The sequence below is a fragment of the Puntigrus tetrazona genome, chromosome 17, assembly GCF_018831695.1.
Source record: "Puntigrus tetrazona isolate hp1 chromosome 17, ASM1883169v1, whole genome shotgun sequence".
In the NCBI taxonomy this organism is placed as follows: Eukaryota; Metazoa; Chordata; class Actinopteri; order Cypriniformes; family Cyprinidae; genus Puntigrus; species Puntigrus tetrazona.
This window is the reverse complement of record NC_056715.1, coordinates 17,404,542-17,432,041: the sequence shown is the minus strand read 5'-3', so window position 1 is coordinate 17,432,041 and position 27,500 is coordinate 17,404,542. Positions and strand designations below refer to the sequence as shown.

The following is a 27,500-nucleotide window of genomic DNA, read 5'->3' as shown; positions in this document are numbered from 1 at the left end:
GATTTTTAACGTTTAACTAGATGGAGATGATTCAAGCAGCATTCTCTTTATCAATCGTCAGGTTTAAGAACTCTTGCTAACACTTTACTTAAAGGAATAGTTCACCCAAAAAAGTCCCGTCATCGTTCGCTCACCCTCGAGTAGCTCCAGACCTGTACGAGCTCCTCCGTTCTGATGAACACAAAGATCTTTTGAAGAAAGTTTGTCTATTTATTATTCGATCTATTTAACTCCACGCCTCATTCTTTAAGCGTCGCAGGCACAGGTTAAGAGCTGGACAATGCTGCTTTCTCCAAACATGGCTTTGCTCAGGAAGCGCTGCCGGTGGCGATCTCGGCCCAAAATGACATATCCTGAGGTTTTCTCACGTTGGTGAAAATATCGGTTAACCCCCAGAAAATAAATAACGACGTTTATAAAGAAAGCAGAGAGGTTTCTGTTCCCAGCGAAAGTCCAGTTGACCAAAAAGCCCCTGGAGATGCACAATAAAGATGTCTGGTTTTCTCAGGGATATAGCTCAAGTAAATGCATTTATGCTCAAAACGAAGCGGGACCAGAAAAACCAACCAGTTTTCCTTTTGAATAAGCTTTACTTTTCTGCCTGCACTGGGAGATATTTATTCCAAACCCAAAAAGCCATCACAAAACAAAGTGATGAGATGTTTTAAGACTCGTACGGCAAACGCAGCAGAGTTTGTGTGATGCACTGCATGCATGTGTTTATTTGCTCAGTAAAGGGACGGCATGAGGCTTTTCAAACAATTTCGTGATGCATTTATAGGAACAGAAACCTCTCTTTTATCCCACTTCATGTTTGGCCAATTAACCAAGAACAACATGAAGGTGAGTAAATGACTTTTTCCCGCTAACCCTTTAACTCCAATTATCCCGAGAGCGCTGCAGCGCTGGGACACCGAGGTCAGGGAGGAGTTTGTGATCATCAGACAGGCGAAGGGAAGCTGCGATGGAAAGGTGAAATCTGTTTTGATAGTCCTCGGGCTCTTTCATTAGGAACACACGCACACGTGAATGAAAAGCGGTGTTTTACGGAGGCCTGCGGTTCTCTCCGGGCCGCTGGACTTTCAACAGCAGATCAACAGAGCAGATGCGGTCACCTTCATCGCCATCAAACGCTCCGTTCGTGGCAGCCTTTCATGAGACGCTGCTGCTTTAAAGCCCCGTACGCATGGAAAACACCGTCCAGTCAACAGGAGAAAAGCTGAATCTACCTGGGCAAACCACGCCTGGCTGGTTTCAACTTAACTTTATTAACACTGTCCTGAAAATCTCATACATGTTTCTTTCTCACTAAATATGTGCATCTCGTATGAGTTTCGCTTTTAACCGGTATGTAAGGAATCATCAGAAACACACGACTCGTGTCTCAGCCACATTACAACTACTCGATCTTTTCTCGACCTTTTTTCATGTGTATGGCATTATTTTATGCCTGATCCTGATTTTAAGTAGAGTTAAGGTCAATAACGGAAGAAAACGCAGCTTTCTACTTTCACTGTATCCAAACAGCCTTGGGAAATCAGGATAAAAGATTTTTTACTAATAAACTAGTGTTTATTTAAAGTTCTCTGACACTGAGAGGATTTGATCACAACTTTCACTTTGCAGACTTTAAGTTAAATTATAGGTTTTGAATGCGTCACTTTGCAAAAATAAATTGCTTATATGCAAAAATAAAACAAAAATTCATGCACTTCACAGAATGTTTTTATTAGTTATTTTGAACTCCGTTTGTCATCCGATTTGTTTTTAAGCTTCATGGTTCTGAATATAATGAATGAATCTCATTTATTTAATAATCAAATCGTTGTATATAAGCAGTTTTATCTAAACTTTTGTTTCTACTCCAATAAAACACGAACTTTTGAATAGTAGCTACAGCAAAATCTTGCTTTAACGACAGATTTATTTATGCATGCATTCATATATGAACAACTAAGAAACGGAAGCAGGAATTAAAAGTCTTCATAGTACAGCATCAGCAGAGATGTGTAGATTTCTGCAGTGAATTCCTGACAGGTTCATATTTTCCAGCACATTAAACACTAAACATGTGCAATTGCTCATAAAATTTTAGTGCCCTTACATATAAACGGATTCTGCTTAATACGTTTGGTCATGTAAACGCATTAACCTGTTTTCTAATGCATAAACCACTTTCGCTCATTATCCTGATTTCATCGGCTTATAAACCTGCATTCAGTCTGAACACGTTCCTAATGATCAACATGATCCGTCTTTGCTGTTAAACCGGTTTCACACACCATCTACTGCATGACGTCTGTCTCTGCTTATTTTGCTCAGTTTGAGTCTATTTGAGAATATATATATATTTTTTTCTCATTATATCAGACTATATGAGTCATAAAAGCCTGACAGGTCAAATATGTTGCGCAACAAAACTTTACGGACTGTTTTTTTTTTCGATTATTTCACTAAACTGTTCTATTTTGCCACTATTTTTAAGAACGGGAAATAACACAGTCGCCAGGTTACTATCGGTTTGCTTATGAACCGTTTTAAACCGGCCGTTTCAATAAACGTGATGAGCGTGCAAACACGTTCTTCTCTGCTGAGGAACATCTGAAGCGCGTCAGGCCTTCTGCAGTCTCCTCGTCTCCAGAAGGAAGGAGAAGCGAGAGGAGATCCGGGCAGATCTGTGTTTTCATGCTCGACCGTCCCGTCCGAGTAGAAGGGTTGGAGGGCAGAAGTCTTCATCTCGGCTCTGATACGGTGAGGCTGTGACCCGTGAAGCGGCTCGGGGCGATCTCCGAGGCCGTCGGGCGACTGACAGCTCCAGAAACGCGTCTGAACATATGCTGCAGCATCCGCTCGCTCGACGCACGCTACACGGGTTCTAACCCTGACGCGTGTTTAATCAGAAGGGCTCTGTCTCAAAACATTTAAACCCTTTCAGTTGTAAAGGTTGAGCATTATCTATAATACAGCACACAGGCTTCTGAGTGACAATATTATAAAACAATATTCCTCTCTTTAATTTGAACTCTCTAGGGACGTTTAATCACGTCGACCTGAATAGATGAGTTACATCCATATTCAGTCACAACGAGCAGTCTGAAGCAGTGCCATCTTAGAACGACTAATAATCATTTAAATACGTTTTCATAAATCATAAGTTTTATGTTCACATTTTGTTGAAATGAATCTGAATGTTTTTTATACTTTTTAAAATTTTAAGGACTTTTTAATACTTTTTATTTCGACAACGATAATTTCAAAATAAGTTCCAGTATACATAAAATACACGTGTGTACTGGGTATATTTATGTATACAGTAAATGCATGTGTGTATATATATATACACACACACACACACACACACACAAACAATAAATATGCACAGTATACACAAATATATTATGCAAACTAAAATGGTAGGAATTTATTTTATGGTTATACCAATTAGTTGCTCATTAGCAAGCATATTAATCGAATATTAGCCATTTATTAGTGCTAATGAAGCACATATTAATGGCTTATTCTACATGGCCTTTATCTACATCCCTAATCCTACCCAATACCTAAACTACCTAAACAACTACCTTACTAACTATTAATAAGCAACAAATTAAGAATTCATTGAGGGATAAGTCTCTAGCTAGTTACCAAGCGTTAGCGTAATAACTAAATAATTCCAACAGCGTTCGCCCAATTGATTTCTTGGATTCTAGTGATGATCGTGTGGTTTTCAGTCTAATATTATGGTCACTGTAATATCACGACCGTCAGATGCAGCACATGCAGGCTCTTCATGGTCAGAATGACCTGCAGTGAGGACCAGACTTCATGCCGATCGCTTTGTCTCTGAAGACCGCTGATCTGATGTGGAAACGAGCTTCAGGAGGTAGAAGGAACCCAACGCATCTGACATCAGAGCAGAACTCCAAGCGCGAGTCTGAAATCAAACCAGACCTGATCTTCCTGTAAGAGCACACTCGTCATCTTCGAGACAAACAGACTGTCACTCGGCAGACACTCAGACCAGACGTCTCATTTCTATTCCGCGTCTCATACTATAATTTCATTTCCTGCAATAAGCAACAGCGAGGCCTGCATTCAGAACATCACGCATGTCAGGCTGATGACTGTCCTCGAGAAACGTCCTGTAGATATGAAAGCACTCTGCTAATATGACCCATAATCACATCTCAATGTGATCTCAGCAGCGCAGTTACACTTTCAGGATGAACGAGATACTGTTACTGACTGATAGGACGGTTTTCTATATTTTAGATTTGATGCATAATTTGTGAAGAAACAAAGACATAAAAAAGAGGTTCACATTATGTCTTTGTGTATTCACGTGAAGTCTTAAGATGTTCACATATATCCTTTTCCTCTTGTGAATGCTGATGAAAATGAACCTTTACAAATGAGTCCTAATTTTGGCGTTTGTTTGTTTTTTACTAGTTACATTACTAGCTACAGTAATGTTTGTCCTATGCTGCATACACAGGTGGTGTTTTTCGTTTAATATTTGAAACAATAAATTTGTTAACCACCCTGCTTTCGGGGATTTCAGACCAGTTGAATGATAATCCTAACTTCAAGAAGTCATTTTCGATGATTTTTAAGAACGTTTGATTCAGTAATTAAAATTCTTCTCAAGTTTGGTCTTTAAAACAATCTAAAGACAAAAAGAGAAGCACATTCTTATATGGGAAGGACTAAATATTAATGAAATAAAACTCAGCTCATTAATTCTGGGAGAGTTGGACATTGAGCCTGTTTTCAAAAAAAGTGTTCCTTTAACTGATGGATTGTAGTGCTGTGGATTATTGTGATGTTTTTATCAGCTATTTTGGATTCTGACGGCACCCATTCACTGCAGAGCATCCATTGCTGAGGCAAACCTGATGAAGAAACTAACTCCTAATCTGGGATGGCTTGGGGGTGAGCACCTTTGAAATCTGTCTGAGCTGTTCCTAGACTGTGGAGCCGAAGCGTACCTGTGGCGATCTGAGTGGCGAGCGAGTCGTGGCTCTTGTAGAAAACCCTGACGCACAGTGCAGAGAGGCCGGTGGTCTTGAGAAGAGTGCTCTGGTAGGAGGACAGCAGCTGGTCGGTGACGCTCTCGGCCGAGACGGGAGGACCGCTCACGCTCACGGAGAGAGACAGAGAGGCGTATCGAGCGCAGCTGGACTGCAGCAGACGGCACTGGACACTGCACCCCGGGATCTCCGAGACGCTGTGATGAGACGCTCTGTCCGCGGGACGGTCCTGCACAGCCGTCACGTGCAGCTCCACCGCTGCTGCTCTGGGCAGAGACGACACGAGCGTAACACCGCTCTCCACCCGCACCGCTCCGGCACACTTCCCCTGAGGAGACCGAGACAGAGCACTGAACACATGCACACGCTAAAATGACGTGATTAAACACACCCTCGCATCACTGCGTCACTGCGTGGGGAGACTTACAACACCCACAAATGTTCTGCCGCCAAAGAAAGGCGGCAGAGCTACTCTCGCCGTAGTGTCGCTGCGGGCGCCATGTTCTGGAGACGCTGCGCTTCGTTGTGAAAGTGCCTGAGAAATCGGTGGAAATACTGTCCTCTGGTTCCCCAAAAATAACTGTCCACGTTTATACAGCGCTAATACTGTAAGTGTCTGGTAAATACTGAGAGTACTAGCAGTACTTCTACACTGACTGCCTCTGCTTTGGAACACACAGAGAGCTGCTGACTTTAAAAACATGTTATGGACTAATAATAGACAAAAATGGATTTCAATGTATCAAGAGCCTTGATTTCTCTTGAAACGTCCCTAGCAAACATCATTGTATGGAGCCTGTGATGACACCTTTCCATAACTCCTTACCTTATGTTCAACTACCCTGTGAAAGAACTAGTTAGCACTGTTTTTATTATAACCGCTTAAGGAGTGACGCCAAACTTGGCATCTTTCTCTTTTCTGAACACTTACAATGTCAGGAATAAATGCAAGGGGACACAAAGAAATTAGTCAAAATGAATAAACATCTGCTGACTCGACTAAACTAAATATGTTCGTCTTAAGCAATAATGCATTTAATTTAGCTATATTTCAACATTTACGATGAAAACCCAGAGGCTTGTGACTGTCCCAGTAACTGCCAAGTAAATAAATAACCATTTTTTTTTTTACGATTCGGCACCTCAAGGTTGACGTAGCGCCATTTTGTGATCGCTATTCACGCAGTTCTGTGTCTTGTATGTTCCCACTGCGTCTAACACGGAACGTAAGACTTTCCGGTCTGATTTAAGCGGGCAGACCTAAAGCCTGCGTGTATAACGCATAACAACATAGTATGCCGCAATGCCTTTTTTCGTGAATAATTTTTATAACCGAATTTAAAATGCATTATTATATCAAGGTTTGTTTTAATGCATCGTACCATCTAAAGATGTAGCAATGAATAGCAAGGTTTACAGAATGGATTATAAGGTGAATCAATTAAAATATTTTGTAATGCATTGAATACATGAATGCTTAAGTGAATGCCAGGCCTTATTTTGTGGAAGAACGCAGAACACCTGTAGAAAGTGTCGCTTGAATTTACAAAGCGAGCAGTGCACGGCGCAGGCATGTGGAGTCAACACACGCCAACCAAACATCTGAGCTGGTTTCTAAACCAGCCGAGACCGGCAAAGAGCAGAGCGGCGGAATAAAGATCACCTGAACCTTCAAAACTCGCCTGACCGAGCCACAACAAAGACACGCGGCGTGATTGATTCCAGACACGCAAGGGTCATTTTACACCATTTCACCACACTGGAGAGCGGCAGTTATGGCTTTAAATGTCTTCTTCATCCTCCTCCGCAGAGTTAAAATCTTTATTCTCGGCTGGGGTCTGCGCACGGGCCATTATCGCCTCTCAAAGTCGCACGCGGCACAATGCGGCCCTCAAATAACACCGTCTCATGTGCTAATGGGGGACAAATGAGTGTTTTATACAACAGCCGCTTTGTTGGGCCGTCGATAAGGGCAAAAACACTTAACCCCCTTTTCAATTGGCTGGATCAATTTTCATCCACTCACATCCCACTCCAGCACAGCAGAATAATGACGGGTTACATACACTTTATTTTGAAATTCACTCGAAAGCAGACGGCGAATAAATCAGAGAGCCTTTTCTCCCAATTCCAGGCCGCGTTCTGATCGTGACCCGGCGGGCGAACGCTGCACTTACATCCAGATTAAAGCAGCCGTCGCTGATTGCAGATCAACATCGAACCACTCTCCAGAGCGGCCGCGAGTAAACAATAGCAGCTTTAAGCAGCGTGTAAAGCCTTCACTCAGACGTCTGTAACGAGCGAGCTTTAATACGCCAAAGATTAGCACTTAACGGCGCGAGGTGCTGTAATGAACGGGAGGCTGTTAATGGCCCTCAGGGGCCGTAATAAGGCTGTGCTGGGAACCCGAGGGCCTTGTTTAGAGGCTTTAGAGGCCGACCTCACGGCCCTCGACATCCAGCTCCTCAACGGCCGAACACTGTCACGGGTCACAACCAGCTCAGGTACATTCATACCTCTCTCCATTTAAACCATAATCCCTGCCAGACCGCAATTAAGTGTTATTAAAGGAGAATACCAGGCTGCAATTGTTTGATCAAAAAAATGTATCGTAATAAGATGTTTAAAATAGTAGCATGTGATTAGAAAGTAGCATTTTATACAATAATTAATTTCATTCATTTTCTGCCTCATTGCTGCAGTCTTCAGTGTGACACGATCCTTCAGAAATCATCCTAATATATCGATTTACTGCTGAAGAAACATTTCTGAATATTACCGATGTTAAAAATGTTTCAGGATTCACAGACGACTAAAAAAAGTCGAAAGTTTAAATAGAAATATTTCGTAACATTATAGTCGCTTTTGGTAACTGAGAGCGGTAACACTTTACAATAAGGTGTGATTTGTTAACATTAATGTGTTAACTAACATGAACAGATAATGAACAATGCATTTATTACAGTATTTATTCCTCTTTGATGATGCTAATATCAATGCAATCATGTGTTATTAGCTCATGTCAGCGTTAATTAAAGGTAACAAACACAACTTGTGACTTTAATAATGCTTTACTAAATGCTACAATTGTTAACTAAAATTAATAAATGTGGTAGAAGTATCGTTCATTCTTAGTTCATATTAACTAATGGACCTATATATATATATATGCACAATTTGCACAATTTTTATAGGTGCAGAAAGCAGACTTTTACAATCGCCTCTCAAGAATCCTGGTTCTTCTATAAAATCTGTCAGCTGTTAAATAAGAAAGTAATCCGATCATCTTGATTCTGAGGCTCTTCTGCAGTGCTTCTCAGTGTTTCTCCGCTGTCCTGTTCTCGCCCGCAGGAGGAGGAACAGTAAACACCATAATAAGGAAGCGGTGTAAAGTCAGCGCTCAGCGGGGTGCTGATGGCTCGGGATGCTCAGGCGCTTCCTGGACATTTCCTCCCAGCGGGGCGCTCTGCTGCAGCGGCTCTGAGCCGGGGCCCGGAGCCTGACACACACAAACACCTACACAGCTCCTGATCCAAACTACTGCTGCTTTTCTGTTAAGCTTCAGGCATAACATGTTTTTGGAGTTTTATTTTGTTGATGTCCTTAAGAATATGTTTTTGTGGTATAATTAACAAAAACCATCTCAGGAGCTCAGTCAAAAACAGCTCGATTTCGGCCTTTCTGATTACTATTCATGCGCCTCTCTTCTGATTGGTCTGTTTTTTCTGAGTGACGCACGCCCAGGCCAATCAAACGTAACGACGTCATAATTATGTCACAGAGCTAACTGGAAGCAAAACAAACAACACAGATTCGCTTAAAATAGAATCGACGTAATACAGCCTCAAATTAGAAATATGATCATATACCTGATATTACTACATGAAAAAAACGCAGACAGCTGTGGTGAAACGCTATAAAATGAGTCGACTGGATAGAAATGATTGCCAAAAATGCTTGAGTTTGCTCACTTCCTATCAGAAAAGGTTCAATAAAGGATTATCTTGATATGGACGAGTGTAAAGTTTTACTGCATCTCACGACCATGTCGTTTCTGAAATAATGTCTATCCTTGGGAGTGTACAGATCGGCCCATCTGGTTTGGTCTGTTTTATTTTCCTTCGGCAGCCAAAGCAGAGAAAGGGAAGGTAACCTTTTCCCCGTATGACGACATGAAAGGAAGATCCCAGATTGGGTCTGAGCTTTCATTTTCTCCAGGGCTCAGTGTACACCTATCATAATCATGTGGACCACAGGCAGGAACTCATATTAATATAAAAAAAACTCATATAATGACATTTCCATGCCATGGGACATTTAAATTTATGTCCAATATTTATATTTCTTAATCGAACAGCATCCCTGTCGATGGAAATCATCCTTTACAGATTCAAGCTCAAACTAATGTTTTATTGTGAATATGAGATTTATCTGGGGCTTGGGCTCAAATTTCAGATTTGATCTGTGGTAGAAGAGGGTAGTTCTGTACAAAAGAAGGCTTTTAAAGTTTTTATTCCTAACTTATTTACACACTCGTGATGCTGAACTGCTGTATAAACGCAAAATCACATTAATTAATTACCTACAGCCGACTTAAGTGACACTGCTCATTTCTTAATAGAACAAAACAAAATGATATATTTTAATTTCTAAAAAGAACAAAACTGACCAATATGTAAATGTCTCAACAGAACAAATATAATGCCGAACAATAAATTTCGTAATAGATCAAAACGAACAAATAATAATTTAATAAAACAAAACCAACCAATATTTCCATTTCTTAACAGAGCAAATATTGTTTCTCAATAGGTCACGGGTTCGAGTTCCAGGGAACGCTTTGTTCCAGGCTTCATTCAACACTGTCTGTCAAACGCATCAATGTAAATGTAATCACTACAGCACCTGAGTGAGAGAGTTCTTACACAACTTCAAAAACTTCATGAACTCGTGAGCAGGTTTTGTTTTGACTGATCTGAAGTTAAACGCTCTCCACAAACAACACATCTGCAAAGCTGCCAATTAACCCCGCAAACTCCATCACACACCCCATTACAGACATTATGAACGCTTCGGCACCGGGCACAAGAACACGGCTTCTTCCGCTTCAGCGGCTCCATCTCCTTTAACTAGTGCTCTGATTGTTGGATGTGTGGTGAAGTCACTGGTAAACATGGAGACTGGTTTATCGCTCATCTAAAGAAAGCATTTCCATCATATCACTTGAGTGCACAAATCCAGCAGCATGTCAATGATGTGAGAGCACACAGGAGAGATCACCGCTCATTAGACATCACTGCTGACAGCCAGCATCAACACACACACACACACACACGTTTAACTACAGCATCGTTCATGTTATTTATCTCACTGATATTTATCTCTACCTTACAGATTTTACTGTGAACAATTTGTGAATTGTAATTTTTTTTAGTAAATGTTTTGACCTTGTTATAAGCAGGTTTGTTTAATTAACACGGGACCCTCTCTGGTGTTATTTAAATATTTTAATACAACAACTTTTTAATAGAATAAAGCAACCGATATTTAAATCTCTAAACAGAACAGAAATAGCTGGCATTTAAATCTCTAATAGAACAAAACAGACTAATATTTCAATCTTTTAGTAAAAAACAAACTGAAATATACGCATGCTAACTTTAACACAATATTGTCATTTCGTTTATGCACTGTTCAGATGATGAAACTGGTTTATCTTGCTTACTTGCATGTTATAAATTTGACTTTGAACAATTTATGAATACAGTAAGTGCAGTATTCAGTATTTCTGACTTTGTAATGTTTATCTAGTCTGTCATAACTGCATCTTATAACCCCTCTCTTAAACCCCGCCCATGCGAGAGTGCTACGCCCACATCTCAGAATCCAATCAATAGGCATCCAAGTGCCACCCTACACTTTTTATTTGCCAAGAATCTGTTTCACTCAGATGAACATCATAATATGGAAGAAGAAAAGATCTGTCACTACACTTGTCAAAACAAAAGAAGTCCTTAGTGTCACCGTCTGGATCTTCATTAAAAATAAAGTTCATCACCTCTGAATGGAAAGTTGGTTTCTCAGTTCATGCAGTTCAGCAAACTTTCACATGAAACATCACTTCTGACAGCACGTCTATCATCTTTGATTCTGCATGTGATTAGTTTATTCATATCACGGGCCAGTTGCATAAACTGTTAGAACAGTCTTTAAAAACGTAGTCATCCAGTTTTTCAATTTATTTATGGAAAGGTAGTTCCCTATCCACTTCGGAGCCAAAGGTGCATTCGGTGGAAGTGGAAGAAGGTGGAAGAAGAAGCTATTTGTGTGGCGGTATAACAGTCAGCGGTGTCCCTGTCCATTTAGTGATTCCCCTTGGAGTTTCACAAAGAGCAGTTTCTGAACACAGTCGACTTGTGTCTTTTCAAAGACCTCCAACGATGGCCACAAGAGCTGTATTCAGTGTCTGCATGCTGAAGATGCGTTCAGGGAGGGTGTATGCACTCAATGCGAGTTCATGCCCCTGTCAGTCCTGTGATCACTCCTCTCTTTCCTCCAGGGGAGTGCAGGAGAACCTTTAGCTTCCACGGTCCTGCTTTCTCTGCTCCAGACAGAGGATCTGAGGGTTACCGTGAGTCGGGGTGGCTGGTGACCTCACCTTCAGGCTTTCCCTGTCCCCCCGCATCTTCACGAAGGTCGTGGAGGGGGCCCTTCCCCTGCTATTGAGAGCGAGCATCTGGATCTTCAACTAACTCATCATGGCCCAGTCAGGAGAACAGCTGTGAGATCACAGGGACCTGATGCTTCAGCACCTCAGCCAGTTGTGGCTTCGGGTCAACTGGAAAAAGAGCAAGTACTTCCCCGTGCAGAGAATCTCTTTTCTCAGTGTGGAGTTAGACTCAGTGAGTATGACGGCGCATCTCTCAGAGAAGTGTGCCCAGTCAGTGCTGAACTGCCTGAGTTCCTTCAGAGGCAGAACAGTGGTTCCACTGAAACATTTTCAGAGTCTCCTGGGGCATATGGCGTCCGCAGCCTTGCTGCTCAGATTGCTTCAGATGAGACCACTTCAGCACTGGCTTCACTCCCGAGTCCTGAGATGGGCATGGTTCTGTGGGACACTCCGTGTAAACATCACAATGGTGTGTTGTTGCACCTTTCTACGGGCCATGGTGCCCTTAGAACAAATAACCTGGCATGTTGTTGTCACAACACATGCCCCCACTTTTGGCTGTGGCAACACATGCATAGGGCAGGTAGCTTTGGGGCTCTGGACAGGGCCTCTACTGCCTTCCCTGCAGTGGGTCTTTTCACGCAAGCACTCTGCAAGGTCAGGGAAGACGAGGAACAAAGCCCTGCTGGTTGCGCCTCCTCTGTCAGGGGTATGGGTCCCTGTGGCACCCATGGTTCTTTGGCTCACAATTGGCCGGTGAATCACTCAGGCTAGGGCCCACTCTACAATGCAGGCCTATGCACCGAAGTCTGTTCGATGATTGGTGTTCCTCTCGCAGAGAGAACCCCCGAAGATGCCTGATTGGAGTAGTGCTTTCTTTCCTGCAGGAGAAGTTGGAGTGTAGGCTGTCGCCCTCCACTTTGAAAGTGCATGTGGATGCTACAGCAGCAAATCATGATGCAGTGAATGGCAGGTCATTCGGAAGACATGATCTCATTGTGAGGTTCCAGAGGGGTGCAAGGAGGTTAAATCCCTCTAGGGCACGCCTAGTGCCCTCCTGGGATCTCAGAGGAGGCAGATCCAACATTGATGTTGCTGTGTCCTTTAAGAGCCCTGTGCATATATGTGGACTGCACCCGGAGCTTCAGAGGCTCTGAGCACCTCTTTGTCTGCTACAGAGGTCAGCAGAAAGAGAAGGCTGTCAAGCAAAGGTTGGATAGTGGATGTTATTGCCTTGGTGTACCGTTCTCAAAGCAAGTTGTGTCCCCTGGGACTGTTGCTTCCTCTCATGTTTTAGCACAAGGCACATCTCCAGCAGACATCTGTAAAGCTACGAGCTGGGTGACAACGAAGCCTTCTCTAGAAGGCTTGCTTCTTCATCATTCTGCCAAGCTGTAACAACAAATAGGAAGACTTGAAGCAAATCTTTTTTGAAGGTCAAAATCCCTTCTCTTAAGGATCAAGGCTTGGCTTCACTAGCAGCGACTGTTGATTCCTGTGGGTGCCAAGGTCAGCAAATTTTCTCTGAGGTGGTTACAACCATTGCATAGCATTTGTCTTACATGCAGTTGCTTGCCAACATTTGCAGTGCTGTTGGTTTTAACGGGGTTCAGGTTGTGCCGTTTTCCATTGATCCCAGTCTGTCGTCACAACATAACTCATAGTGACCGACAGATAGGAAACATCACAGTTACATACGTAACCCTCCTTCCCTGATGTCCCCTTGCCACAACCTCGAACCATCGCTGAGTGCCAGGGACTGGTTCTCGGCTCATCATCAAAACCTGATGAGTGGTTGCACCTGTCACCTACTTATACCCATATGACAAAAAGTGGCTCGGGATGTGTTAACCACTTGCCAAATTTCATTGCTGTTTTCTCTTATTCAGAGTGAATCAGGGCTCCAAGCAAGACCCCCAGTCTGCAGTCACGACATAACATCTCCGTTTCCTCCATCTGGGAACGAGGGTTATATGTGTAACTTAGTAACTGCTAGTTGATCAAACTAGTTCTTAAGACACAGTCTTAACAGTTTATGTAACTGGTCACAGATCATAATGTGATCATTCAAGCGTCAAACACTGAAGCCCAGCACCCTGCCAGGATTCAGATCAGTAGCTTGTTAATATAACTGATGATACTTAAACTTTAACGTTTGTTCTCTCTGTCTTGAGTATATATGTCTGTATGAGGGTTTTAATCATGAACTCAGTGTCTCCTCTGTTGTATGCATGGTTATATTCTCATTACATTAGGCTGAAATGAGCACCGGTGCCGTGTGAAATCCTCACCGCAGGGAAAAACCCATCTATGGTGAGCATGAGATCAAACAGAACAGATTAGATAATCTCACACACACACGAACCGACGCCAACACACAGACGAGACTCGCATCAATCACCTCTGCTCAACGCCTCCATCTGATGAGCTCAAATTTCAGGCTTTTTTTCATGATTTTGTGATATATTGTGCATGTGTACAATATTTTTTTTATACTCAAGGACGCATAAAACTGATCAAAAGTAACTTAAAGACATTTAGAATATTAAAAAAGATTTCAAATAAATGCTATTCTTTTGAACTTTTGAATCATCTGAAAAATAAAATGTATGACAAAACTATCATGCACTTATGATAATTAGGAATGTTTCTTGAGTAGTAAATCAGCTTATTAGAAGGATTTCTGAAGAATTATGTGACACTGAAGACTGGAGTCACAACAATAAATTGTATTTGAACATATACTCATAAAAATGGCTGTTTTAGACTGAAATATTTCTTTATGTTTGTTTATCTAAATGCAGTCTTAGTGACCAGAAGAGACATCTTTAAAATATTTGTGCAGAAAACGCTTTTTGTGGAAACTGGGATAAATTGTATTTTTCAGGATTCTTTGATGTATAAGTTCATACGAGCATCATTCATTTGAAACAGAAATCGCCTGAAAGATCATACATGTCTTAACCCTCACTTTTGATCAATTTAATGAGTCCTTCATGAATAAAAGTGCTCAAAACTAGAGTAATGGCTGTTAAAAATTCAGCTTTGATCACAGGAATAAATGACCTTTTACACACAGACAACAGCTGCTTTAAACTGTGCATTAAACATTACACTTTCAAATAAATGCAGCAGAAGTTGGTTTGTGATATCTGAGCTCCCAATAATCGTCGTGATAGCGAGCTGATCAATAAAAGCGTCTGGAACGGATCTCGTGAGCAGATCAGAGTCAGACGCTCCCAGGGTTCAGAGAAGTGAAGCAGGGGCTCCGAGGAAGACATCTGCCCGTATCATTAAAGACATGCACCGCTCTCATAACATCAAGTTTTCATGAGCGCTTAGCAGCTCCAGATTGGCTCGAGTCGAACACTTTAGAGCCGATTTCACCAGGGAGGGCCTTCATTTGCATTTAAAGGTCTCTGGGATTAATTGCTTTTCCCTAATCGAGGTCTCTTAAATAAACATAATATAATGAAACAATGCAGACTGCAAGAGAAAATAATTACAACTATCACAGAGCAAACACGTTAATAAAAGGATTAAGATAATATTAGTCTCGGGCTCAGACACCGTCTGACGGATCTGCTGAACACCGGTCTGATCGAGGCCTTGCTCCGGTTTACATCAGTCTCTGCATCTGATCAAGCGTGTGAGCTTCATCGCTTCAGAAGCCGCTTTGGATACAGACCTGTCACTTAATGCACCTAAAAACACTACATGCACTAACCCAACTGTTTATAAATCTTCAAGGTTCATCTTTAGTTTTTTTTTCCCCCACCAAAATAAAAGCTCTTTTATGGTTTTGAGATCCTGTTAAAACCAAGTAAAGAAAATTTAAGCAAGAAATAAAAAGTGAAAATTGTCAACAGAACATAAAATATCTGAAAAAAATCTACTTAAGTTTTTGACCCCATTGACAGACATATAGTGTTGTTTTAAGACGTGATATTTTCAATATGCATCTCAGGCAAATGTATCATGACTTAAGGATAACTTTTTTTTTTTATTAGAAAATTACTGACAAAGGTATTCATGTTTTTACTTGAATAGTTTTGTTCAACTGTTGTTTTTCAAATTTTCTATGCATTATTCCTATTTTTTCACACTTCATTCTTGCATTTTTAGTCTCCAATATTATCATAAAGTATTATATGTTATAAATACATATATTTTTTATTAAACAGTATTATTATGCACCTGTTTTCCAAAAATATTTCCTGTTGACAAAAGAAGAAGAAAGCTGTTGATGAGACGTGGTCAGATGTTGAGGTTCAGTGAGCTTTCAGGAGATCTCTTCACAGGGTTTCTGACTAACTCACCTGTATTTCCCGTAGCTTGGCGTCCCAGGCCTCGGTGACGGCCGCGGCGAGCTCTCGGCGGCTGATGTAAAGGTGCGCCTGCAGCACGTGAGCCAGCGTGAGTCTGGAGTCCATCGCACGCAGAACCTTCTCCGTGTGACTGAAGCAGAGCGGAGCCTGAAGGGCCGCGGGCCCCTTCACCAGCTGCATGGAGCAGGGCACCAGAGCGATCTGTCCCGAGCAGAACACCGCGTCCCGCACCTGACACACACACACACACACACACACACAACACCTCGATGAAGAGGCGATCAGGTAATACATTTAATAATTTCAGCGATTTGAAAAACAGTATGTAGAGCTGCAATAGTCCCCTTAAGGGAATGCAGTTTTTTTTTCTAAATGTTTCATCTTTTCAGACTACCCTAGCAGCTTTTTTTTCCCCAAAAGCAACAAATGTAGCCATTTTTAAACATTTATTTGACAACGTTTGATAAGTGACACACATCACGTCACATGCTATTTGCGGTTGTTCAACTGCATTATAATAATAGCTATTATTATTACTGTTTAATAATTGTGATACATTTATGATGCACCTTGATAGTAGCTCGTCCTGTGACTGATGTTCATTGTAAGAAATATAAAAAAAAATAATAGTAATTTTGCAGGAGATTATCCATATTAAGCATAATTTAAAATTCAGGTAAAAAACCCAATATGCCATTTTTTTTAATATTAGCATGGTAGATTGTGCCCTGTTTTCAGCAGTTAATACAAGTTCATACAAGTTACCCAAAAACTACAGACCAAATGATATCTTGATGTAGCAAGCCTGAAACCCATTTTATATTTATTTAATACTTGAACATATGGTTGACTAATATAAAGCAGCAATGCACAACCCATAAACGAAAAACGAATAGCTTGCATAACATTCATCATTTTATCACGAAGAATTCGTACAATTGACTTGATTTAGTTTGACTAAGGCTTCGATCTTTTCGTCCTAATTTGTAGGCTACAGCTGGAAACTGTCATAAATCATAAACCGGCGATCGTTTCACCCACATGTCAGAGCCTCGTATCAAAAAAGGTGCAATTCATTAACATTATTAAAGCATTTGTGTTTGAACAGCAAAGCATCAATTAACGCGCTACACCTTCTTTGTTATTTTATCACCTAGAGTTCCCGTTTCACACGAGCGATGAAAGCACAGCTCCTACGCATTCATAGCAAGCTGATAATTAGCTGAGAATCCACAGACAGACTCTCTTCTGGAGACGCAGCTAAAAATACGAGCGCCGTCGGAGACACGCAGGAGAGGTCGAGCGGCTGCAGGTGATCGGTGCGGATCGAGCGAGGCCTGACCTCTGCTGCCATCACGGCTCTCTCCATCAATCGGTGCGAGCTTTAGAGCTAATTAGCATGCGGCCGCGGATACTGTATTTAGCCAGATTACCAGAGCGACTCTAAAGCCCCGGCCAGAGCACACTGACCGCTTGACCTCCGCGGCTGAATGCTGCCAGTTAGTTCAGAGTGTAAACACGCACAGAACTAGTCTTTGTTTTGTAATTTAGTGTAGTTTTAGCATTACTGAGAAGATACTATAGCTGCTGTTAGTAGTTTGGCTAGTTTGAGTTTTTATATTTTCTGTTTTCTTAATTTTTTGCCATATATATATATATATATATATATACATATATGTATATATACACACACATACAAGTTAGTATCTCAGACTTTAAAGGTTGAGTCTTTTATTTTAGTTTTTACTTCAAATTTAGTTTGGAATATCAAGTTAAACCGGATGAAAACATTAATATTTCAAATGAGTTCTTTTTAAATTTAAATATTTTTTGTGTTTTGTCATATTTGCTATTCTTGTTTTTAAAAATATATATAGCATTTATTATTTTTCTATTTCAGTTTTTTTAAGCACTAAAACGACAAACTATATTTTCACGTTTGCTTTAGTCGTTTTGCTGTCATTTTTATTAAATAGCTATTTTTTTTTACAGTTTTATCCATTTTTATGTCAGTTTAATTTTTTCGGCACATGAAGATGCACTAGATGGAATTTTCAGAATTTCCATTTGTGTTTTTGACATAATTTTTTACCTTTAATTTCAGTTTGATTTTTTGTACGTTCAAGGAGACGAAACGTTTTCGATTCGGTTTTACCGTATTCGCTTCTCTTTTTCTCATTAGCTTCTCTTAAACGTCTTTATAGCTTTTAATAAATTTGCTTTCCTTTTTTTTTTTTGCTATTTCCTAATTTTGCAACCAAATAAAAAAACACCAGAAACGTTGCATTGGAATCCAGCCGAAAAATGCAACTCGCTCTATTTGATTTCAAGTCATAAGCGTTATATCACGTAAAAGCGTTTTCTCTTGGCGGCTCCATTTTCCGTCGACTGTCACATCCCTGTGCATATCGAGTCCAAACGCGCACGGCCAAACCGATTGTGAGAAATCTCTTCGATGACGTTTGTGAATTCATCCGCCGCCCTGGACAAAAACCGTCATTTTACGAGATGAGCTCGGATCAACAAACGGCGCTGGCTGCAGGGAGGAAGGAGTCACATCCATTTCCATAATCATGCGGGTTTCTCGTGATTCCCGGCTCCTGGCTTCACCTGTCAGCTCTGATGAATCTTCATTCGCGCCGGGCCGCTACAAATTACCGGGACGGGCGGAAGCTCGCGGCCTTCCAACGGCCGATCAATCAGCGCATCATTTACCTGCGAGCGCTGTTCGGCATCGTCTGCGCCTCCGCGACAAATCAGCATTGGCGTTCCAGTTATGAGCCATCAGGCGGCATCAGGGCCCGGGCCGGGGATCTCCTAACGGCTCGGCCCTCGGAAGGCCCTCTCGCCTCGGCCGGCCCACATCTCTGCATTTCAATATCAAAAGCCAGACCTCTCGGCTATTATAATATTTAAAAATAAAAAACAGGTGCAGCGCGATCAATTATTAAGAGGCTCGCTCAGGTTGCCCTGCCAGGAGGAGATCTGGGGAATACTATTTACATAAAATTAACAGTTCAAAAGAACGAGTTCACACACCAATCAAACTTGTTAATTGACTGTCAATGGCGTGTCCCTGAATATACAACACAACTACATTATTCATCCGCGCCGCTGACAAGGAAGACAGGCCAATTTGCATGGGCATCCAAAATCTGATCAACAACTACAACGGCCCATGCATTTTTAATAGAGTCGAGGGAGACCATTAATATTCATAGGGGTCAAACTACGCCGCAGCGCTCCGTTTAACTCTAAAGCGCAACTTCGGTGCATTCTCCAGCTTTACTTCACAAGCTCGGACGGAAACCTCGGCGGACCCGGATCTGGTTTGTTTGTTTTACGAGCTCTGGCAGCGGAGGTGACCTTAAAGACGCGAGCTCCTGCCAGAAGACGGCCGCGCCGGGGGAAAGTGACCTGCTATTGACGAACAGTCAAACTCGGCGGCTCCGGTCAAGGACGCGCCATCAGGTATGCTAATGGACGCACATCCCGACCGGATCTTCATGCATAATTGATGGCGCTCACATACAGAGACGCCTCACACAAACACAGCCTCACGCCGAGCCGACGAGCCACACCAGAGACCATCCCACAGCACGAGGGCTCTTCAGGACCCGAGAACTAAAACTACTGAAATAAAAAGCACAATCTCTTCTGCTCACCAAGGACGCATTCGTCTGATCAAAAATCTGGAAATATCATTACATTTTAAAGCAGCTGTGTTCTCCGTGAGTGTGTGTTATTAGTTTCTGTATTTTCAGCATCATTCCTCCAGTCTTCAGCGTCACGTGATCTTCAGAAACCGGAATAATACACTGATTTACAGCATTATTATTACATACGATTTTCGAATATTATCGACGTTGAAAAGAATGTCGCCGAACAATATTTCTGTGCAAACTGTCGTTCTATTTTTCAGGATAAAGGAACAGCATTTATTCAAAAAAGAAACCCTTTCTCACTAAGTTTTTAAATAGGGATTTATAATGCTAAAAAAAGATGACATTATTAAAAAAAATATATATATTTTGTAAAATAGCAATTATTATTATTATTCTACTAAATGAAATGTTAAAGCAACGTTAAAATGAAATGAATACTAAATTAAAATGAATAATTTAACACTAAATTCAATGCATATGAAATAAAGGTGAGTATAGATTTCTGTCAGTCTAGAAGGAGGACTCGAGTATTCTGGATTTGGCTGGTTCTAGTTTTATGAAGAGCTCCTGTGATGTTGATGAAGCACCTCACGCTCACGAGAAGCTCCTGCTAGGAACACAAAGGAAACCGGATTCAGAAAGCAAAATATGAATATGAGTGTGTGAGGAGCGAGTGTGTGTCGGCCTGATGCCCACAGACGCTGTCACATCGGCTCCTGTCAGCTCCTCACTGTCTGTCGGCTAAAACAAGAGCCAGCAAGGTCACGCCGGGGTTATTACAGCTTCAACTAAGAATAAACCTTAACTGACTAAAAATTCTTTCCCATTCGCCAAGGAAACATTTCTCTTTAATCTATTGATAAAGTGCATCATTGTCATTAAGTTAACCAAAGCAAAATGCAAGCTAATAAATAAACACGTTTAAGAAAACTTATGGTATGATTGAAAATTATGCATTACAAACATTTAATTCTATTAAATTAACGAGACTTTTACGGTAATATTTAACAATGAAAATAATGAATCCATTTACAAAATATGATTTTTTTTTTGTATTTTGCATTTGCTTAACTGGCGTGAAAACACCACAATGGGATTTAAATCACTTTACATCTATTTTTATTATTATTATTTTTAATAAAATTAATTCTATATATGGAGCATTAAATGGTTTTTATATATTGCGACATATTAATTATATATATATATATATATATATATATATATATATATATATATATATAAAATCATATAGATATAAAACAAAAATGAATAAAATACAAAAAACTGACATGCATGCGGAAAACATCAAAATTCAAATCAAAAACAACACGTTCAGAAAGGAGAGTGTTATTTTCTCCGTGCAGAAGCTGAAACGTTCAGACATCTGATCATATCCGTCCGAATCATGCGTGCGGCCGTCAGAGAGCGTTCTGTCAGCGAGGAAGAGGAGGGACGGCGCGGCTCTCGACCTCTGCGTCTGTGACAAATTGGTTGTGAGGCTTTTTGGACTGATGCACATCCCACAAACCCCGCAGGACACGCCAGGGCCGCCGCGCGTCGCTCCATCAAGCAGCGTCTTCCACGACAAACTCCATCATCCTGCATTACGTGCTCTCTCCCGCTAATCTGCCTAGCGCCCGGGCGTCTCCGGCCGGCTCTGATGGGTCTGGTCCGGTTCGTGAGGGTCTCTGCTCCAGACCCGCGGCTGATGTCAGGCCGCGTCACATCACACACACACACACACACACACACACACACACACACACACCTGCAGTGTGAGATCCGCTCAAGAGATGGCAGTATGACTTCAGGAAACCCACGGAAGAGCTGCTCATTAACAGCAGAGACGCACATCCTCTTTATCAAACATCACTGCCTCTTACGTCTGTGTTTATTTGACCAGCAGCTCAGTTTTATTTCAGTGCTTCCTAGAAAAGCAACTATTTGTGCCAGGTTAACGTTTATTTATTTTTGTCTTTTACTGTACGCATTTTTCTCAAGTGCTATTTATGCTGCATGGAATAATGCAATACAATAAAGAACGTATATTCTGTTTTTCATATGAATTATATTTTATAGCTAAAACATCAAAAATATCATTTCTTATTTTTTTAAATTCTAATTCTTTAACGTACATAATAATAACAATTACCAACAACAGCGACGGGGATGCTTTCTGTTAAAAGGCTCATCATCATTATTATCATTTTGCATTGAGACACTTTGGTGGCGATTAAATACAAATCAAATCTCTCTAATGTTATTCTAAAAAGTCAATTATTTAGACAGCAAGTGATGCTATTTTCATGTTTTTTTGCATTTAATAATAAAGATTTGGGGGCTGATAAAATGGCATGCACTGTAAATTTAAAACAGGCATCAGTTTCATTAAGCAAAATAACTCCTGAGGTTTAAGTGCGTGTAGCAGGCATGTTTGGCAAGGCTGAAATATGAATAAGGCATCTGCACGAGAGCGAAGGAGCCCAGAACGAACGAGGACGAGACGAGAAAAGCCTAAAAGTAAACGGAACAGAAGCGATCTCCTCCCAGACGCAGAGGAAGGTGCCGGCCGCTCGGACAGCGCTCTGACCCGCGGCTCCCCGACTGTCAGTGTGTGTCCCGTCACACGCCGCCGTGCAGGAATAGACCCTCGTTACCATAGTAATGGGCTCTGGACGTGATCAAACCGGACAGCGCTCGCTGGTCCTCAGATTCAGCATTTATTATTCACTTTTTATACGTGCATCTTGCATCTGAGCCCCGCAGAGCTCACTCACGTCCTACCGGAAATCCCCGTTAAAAACAAGCACGGTGCTTTATGCGTCGCGCCATTATTTATGTTGATGTAAATAAAAAAGCCCTGCATATTACAAACATCTTAAACCGCATGCAAAAATGACGTTATTGAATTTAAATACAGCACATTACAACCATTTTACTGTACAATCACTGCATTATATTCATGAGAAAGTCTCATTCTGTGAGGAAAATTAATATTACTTAGATGGTAAATTATGTACATATCATAATATCATGCAGTTTATTCAGATTTAAAAACATTAAATATAGCAAACATTTTATTGTGAGATCACTATATTCATGAGAAAGTCTCATTCTAAGAAAAAGACAGATTAGATATCTAAGAGTTTGTAGATTATAAAACGTTACTGTGAAACTACCGTATTCAATTAAATTGATTTTAATCAGAATCTTCAACAAAAATAAAACGATTTGTATGTTAAATAATAAGGCAAGTCTTTATTTTATGCATTTATTCTGAATTTTGATGAGAAAGATATAAATATAATTGTAAAAGGTCCTAAAACGTGCTTCACTGTGTTGAAGTGAAATAGAAGATCTCGTACTGAAGATAGGTGAGAGAAGCACAGACGTGAAGTCAAAGCTTGCTGGTTTTACTGCTTCGTTCAGGCACATTTAAACAGAAGTTTGAAATATCTCTTTTCTCTTCTGGCAGTGATGTTACTGTGCTGATTAACTGCAGAATTTAGACCTTTAGTCAAAGCACACACAGTTTGATTCGTTTGAACAAATCAGTTCTTTTGTACTGATTCATTTGAATCAGCAGCTTCAGATACGAGGTCACACTTTTAAATGGATCTAATGTGATCCTCTGATCTAGCCGTGCTGTTTCTTTTCCCCTCCGACTCTTTCTTACACATAACATGTTAAAACATTAATATCAATATACAGCGCATGTAACGTCAAATAATTCAAATACTTAAACATCATTCATTTAGTAACAAAAACTGCCTTTATTATTTGCAGCTAGATATTATAGTATTATACTGAACCAATATTTTGGCAAAAGTCGCTCACTTTGCATTTTAATATTAAGAAATATACTAAACATCACGAAAAATATGAGGTATTTTGTGTTTTTACATTAGTGCATGTAACTACTAAATATAAAATTAACAAAACAGTATCATCAATATTAACGATATGAAGTAATTTAATGAAACGTTAAAAGATGAATCCCATTCTTCTAGAAACTGATTTCCCGTAGCTACAGATTCATACCATTATTCTACTAGCATTACATCTTTAGTTTCAGATTCATGTAGTTTTGATGGCATTTGTGGGCAATTTTCAGAAACATCAAATGTCGTTAATAAAAACATTTTAAGCTTTCTAGGTATTGTTAGATTGGAGCAAACAATTATTAAATGTAAAAATAATTATGCATTTGTAATGTGAAACAATACAGTAATTAAAACATTAAATATTAAATACGTTAAATAAATAAAAAACAATACATATAAATGAATATATAAAGTGGGTCATATAAATGTTTTTGGAAACTAAAGCTAATGTTTCCATATTAGTCATAAGAAATGATGTTTCAAAGCCAAAAACACAACCTCGGTTATTTGTAGCTAGATTTAAAATATTACTCTACTAGCATTAAATAACTTTGGTTAGTTTCAGATGCGTTTGTTTGTGTGGTTTATTCACAGACGGCTCATCATTAGGATATCAAGTAAAGACCGTGTCCCGTGAAGATGTGACCTGACGCAAATATATTAAAACTAAAAGAACTTCATTTGGACAACTTTGAAGGAGATTTTCCTCCATATTTGGATTCCAGATTTTCTGACAGCTGTGTCTCAGACAGATGCAGTGCCATCCTAAGAAAGCTGATTTATTCTAAAGCGTGTCTGGTGTGTGATCGTGACGGAGCGGCGGATGAAAGCAGGACAGTAGAAGAGCTCATTTGTCTTCAGCTCAACTGGCCCAAGAGCCCCGTCTCTCCCCCGTCCTCCCCGTCTCTCCCGTCTCTCTCGGGCGGTAAGTGATCGCTGGCTCTTTTATTAGAGCTGATAGCATCCTAGCATTGTTTGAGCGCGGCTCGTGCCCTACTGCTCTAGCCTGCAGCGCTGCATATTACTGGGGCATTATTTCATGCTTGCCTGCCTCTTTTATCAACCGCTTCTGAAGTAATGTTAATAGACTAGAAAATTGAGACATTTATGAAGTATAGGCAGTGTTTATGAAAAAATCCATAAAATATGACGAGGGCGAGGTGAGATAAAAGCGGCGCTTTAATAGATTATGGCGAAGGGAGATCACCGCGGGCTCTGACGGGCTCCTCCTCGGAGACGCCGCTCGTTTAGCTGCGCTACTAACTAACCTAAATGTTCTAATTAATCTGTACACAACGTACCTCCTGCCCGGCGAGCCTCATTAACCCGATCTGCTAATTGAAGCGGCTTACACACACACAACACACACCATTTTATTACATCTGCTCGCCTAGGCTGCGTTTACGCCATCAAAAACATAGAATTATTACTATTACTATTAAAACAGCTGCTTCCTCTGTGGATGTGTGCTAAAGTGTCATTTATTTCTGTGTATTTACCAGAATAATATACCGTGCCGATCAGTATTTCTTAAGAAGAGCGTTTATTCGAAACGGAAATCTTTTGTAGCATTATAAACGTCTTTACGGTCACTTTTGAAGAATTTAATGCATACACTGCATGGAGCCCGAGTGAGCAGGAGAGTCTTCAGTGATCCCAAACTTTTGAGCATGAATCAGAGAAGAACGTAATCGCGGGAGTTCTTGTTAATCGGGGAGCGTTTGTTATCAGGAGCATTCCCGCGCGAGAACCCGGCCTCATTGTTTCCATCGTTTCGCCCGCTTTAAGGAGATTATTGAAATGTTCCCGCAGCAGCGGTTCTCTTCGACGCTAATTGTGGGCGTCGGATTGCGATTTCTCCCAATGCAAATCCAATTGCGGGGCCGCGCGCGGAATAAAGCGACCCTCCCGATGGAGTGGGCGTATTCCCAAAACTGGGACTAACAGGACTACACGATGCAGGCGGATGTTAAATTGGATTATTAAAGCACGCGGCGGTTGCCAGGTCTCAGGGTAGCGTGCGGATCGTGATTTAACACAGCTCTTCCGTTGGCTCGCAGGCTCCGTCACGACGGCTGGCGCTCCTGAAGGGATTTTAGGGAAGGCGAAACATTAAATCACCAAGGTGTACGGCGACGCGCCATTTACAACTCCTGCTGTTAACGACGACTTTGGTTAATGAAGGGTCAATTCCAACCATCTGCCAACACACAAGCTTAATCGTCTGTTATGAGGGGAAATTGATTTTTTTCCCCCCTTCTCTTGGAAAAATGTTGGAGAGCTTGCAGCGGAAGACTCGCGATATTAGCGAGGTGTAAAATATTTGTCTTAATGTAATGTCAAATACCATTTGATCATAGCTCATTAGATCTGGCAACCCCAGACCTCTGACGGAGAGCGGCAGTAGCGTATTTTTATTTAATGCCATGCTGTTTTCATGGGGAAATCTATTTTAAAAACCACCACCGTAGCAAATACGATAAGTTATATTACACGAGATTTTAACATGAACGCATGTGTCCCTGGAGCGCGGGAGCAGTCATAAGAGCTCGGGTATATCTGAACGATAGACAACAATACACTGCATGAGCAAAATGTAAAAAATGATGCCAAAAACCATTAGGATATGTCCTGTCCTTGCTAAGAATATCTGGACAACTTTAAGAATCATTTTCTCGATATTTAGATTTTCTCATCCAAATAGAGTCCTATCCTAAAAAATGATGTCCTGGGTCACATGTGATGCAAAGTCTAAACGTTTTCTGGCAAAATGATGCTAAATTGCCCCATAAGTAAGTTCACTTCATAAAAGAGTTGTGTAGGTGCATTAAAAGTCCAGCGCAACACGCTCAGATGTCTGCTGGACGCGAATACGTCACGCTACAATCTTAAAGATAAACTGTGATTTGCATAAACATGAAAAGACCCGCATCTGGCAAGACGTATCTGAAGGCAGAGGAGAATCTGTCACACGTCCAGAAATCCTCATTAAGGACGCAGGGACTATTATGCTAAACGTGACCTCGGCGCGCGCGAGCTAATCAAGGGTGAAACTGAGAAAACAAAAAACACACAGAGCGTTTAATTTCATCTAAATGACGGCGCTCGGGGCCCGGAGCTACGCGAACGCAAAGGTTAACGAATTTGGTAAATCAAATCTGATAAGGATCCTTCACGTTACACAACAGAATGACACGCTCTCGGCAATTAGACAGAAAACACTCCCTCGTGATGAAAGGACTTTCATGTGTCGTGTTTTGTTGTGAGGAAATTTTATGTTATAGACGTTAAAACATTTTTTAGGATGTTTAGAATAGACATTTTGTTTAGATCAAATATCTTCAAATGAGTTTAATACATTAAGTGAGAATTAGTTATAAATAAAGCCATTTTAAAAAAAAGAAATCCAAAAAAAAAGAAAGGAAATAAAGTTTCTTGCAGTAACAGCTGCACACTAAAGGGTTTTATTCAGTTAAATTCAGTAAAGAGCAACTATAAAGATATTACATCATTTAAAGTAAGTGGTAGTTATGTTTTCATATATTTTTCCAATATGTGCAGCTATAATGTATTTATAGTCAACTAAAACTACACGACAGTTAAAAGTTACTTGAGATAAATATCAGGTGATCAGAATAAAAAATAATACATTCAAGAACAATAATTTATAAAAAGTGCATTTTTTTTGTTAGCTAGTTACTAAATCTTTAAAAACATTTCTTCATAAATGATGCTCAGGACCTTTGAAAGCAGTCAAGGAAAGCTCCAAAGTGCTCTGGCTAACTTCAGCGAATCCCTCCTCTAAATTAAATGTAGGCATGAATGGGTGATTATTCCCGGGAAAGGTATCCGTCTGCGCGACACAAGCGCCATCATCAGAAGCGTTTCTCATCACGGTCTGGAGGCGGGGGGCACAGCGA

General features: G+C 40.7%; 1 protein-coding gene across 4 annotated transcripts in view; it reads right to left on the bottom strand.

Moving 5' to 3' along the window:
* Positions 1–27,500, bottom strand: part of dph6 (diphthamine biosynthesis 6) — a 58,896-nt gene that overhangs the window by 1,307 nt on the left and 30,089 nt on the right. For 2 of the 4 annotated variants that reach the window (XM_043263090.1, XM_043263091.1), the window contains 2 exons: positions 16,020–16,259; positions 4,989–5,358 (listed from right to left, as the gene is read on the bottom strand). In XM_043263090.1, the coding sequence (XP_043119025.1) occupies positions 4,989–5,358; positions 16,020–16,259 (610 nt within the window). Of the gene's footprint in view, positions 1–4,988; positions 5,359–16,019; positions 16,260–21,000 lie in introns of those variants that run through there. The other 2 variants (XM_043263092.1, XM_043263093.1) reach the window with 2 other exon arrangements.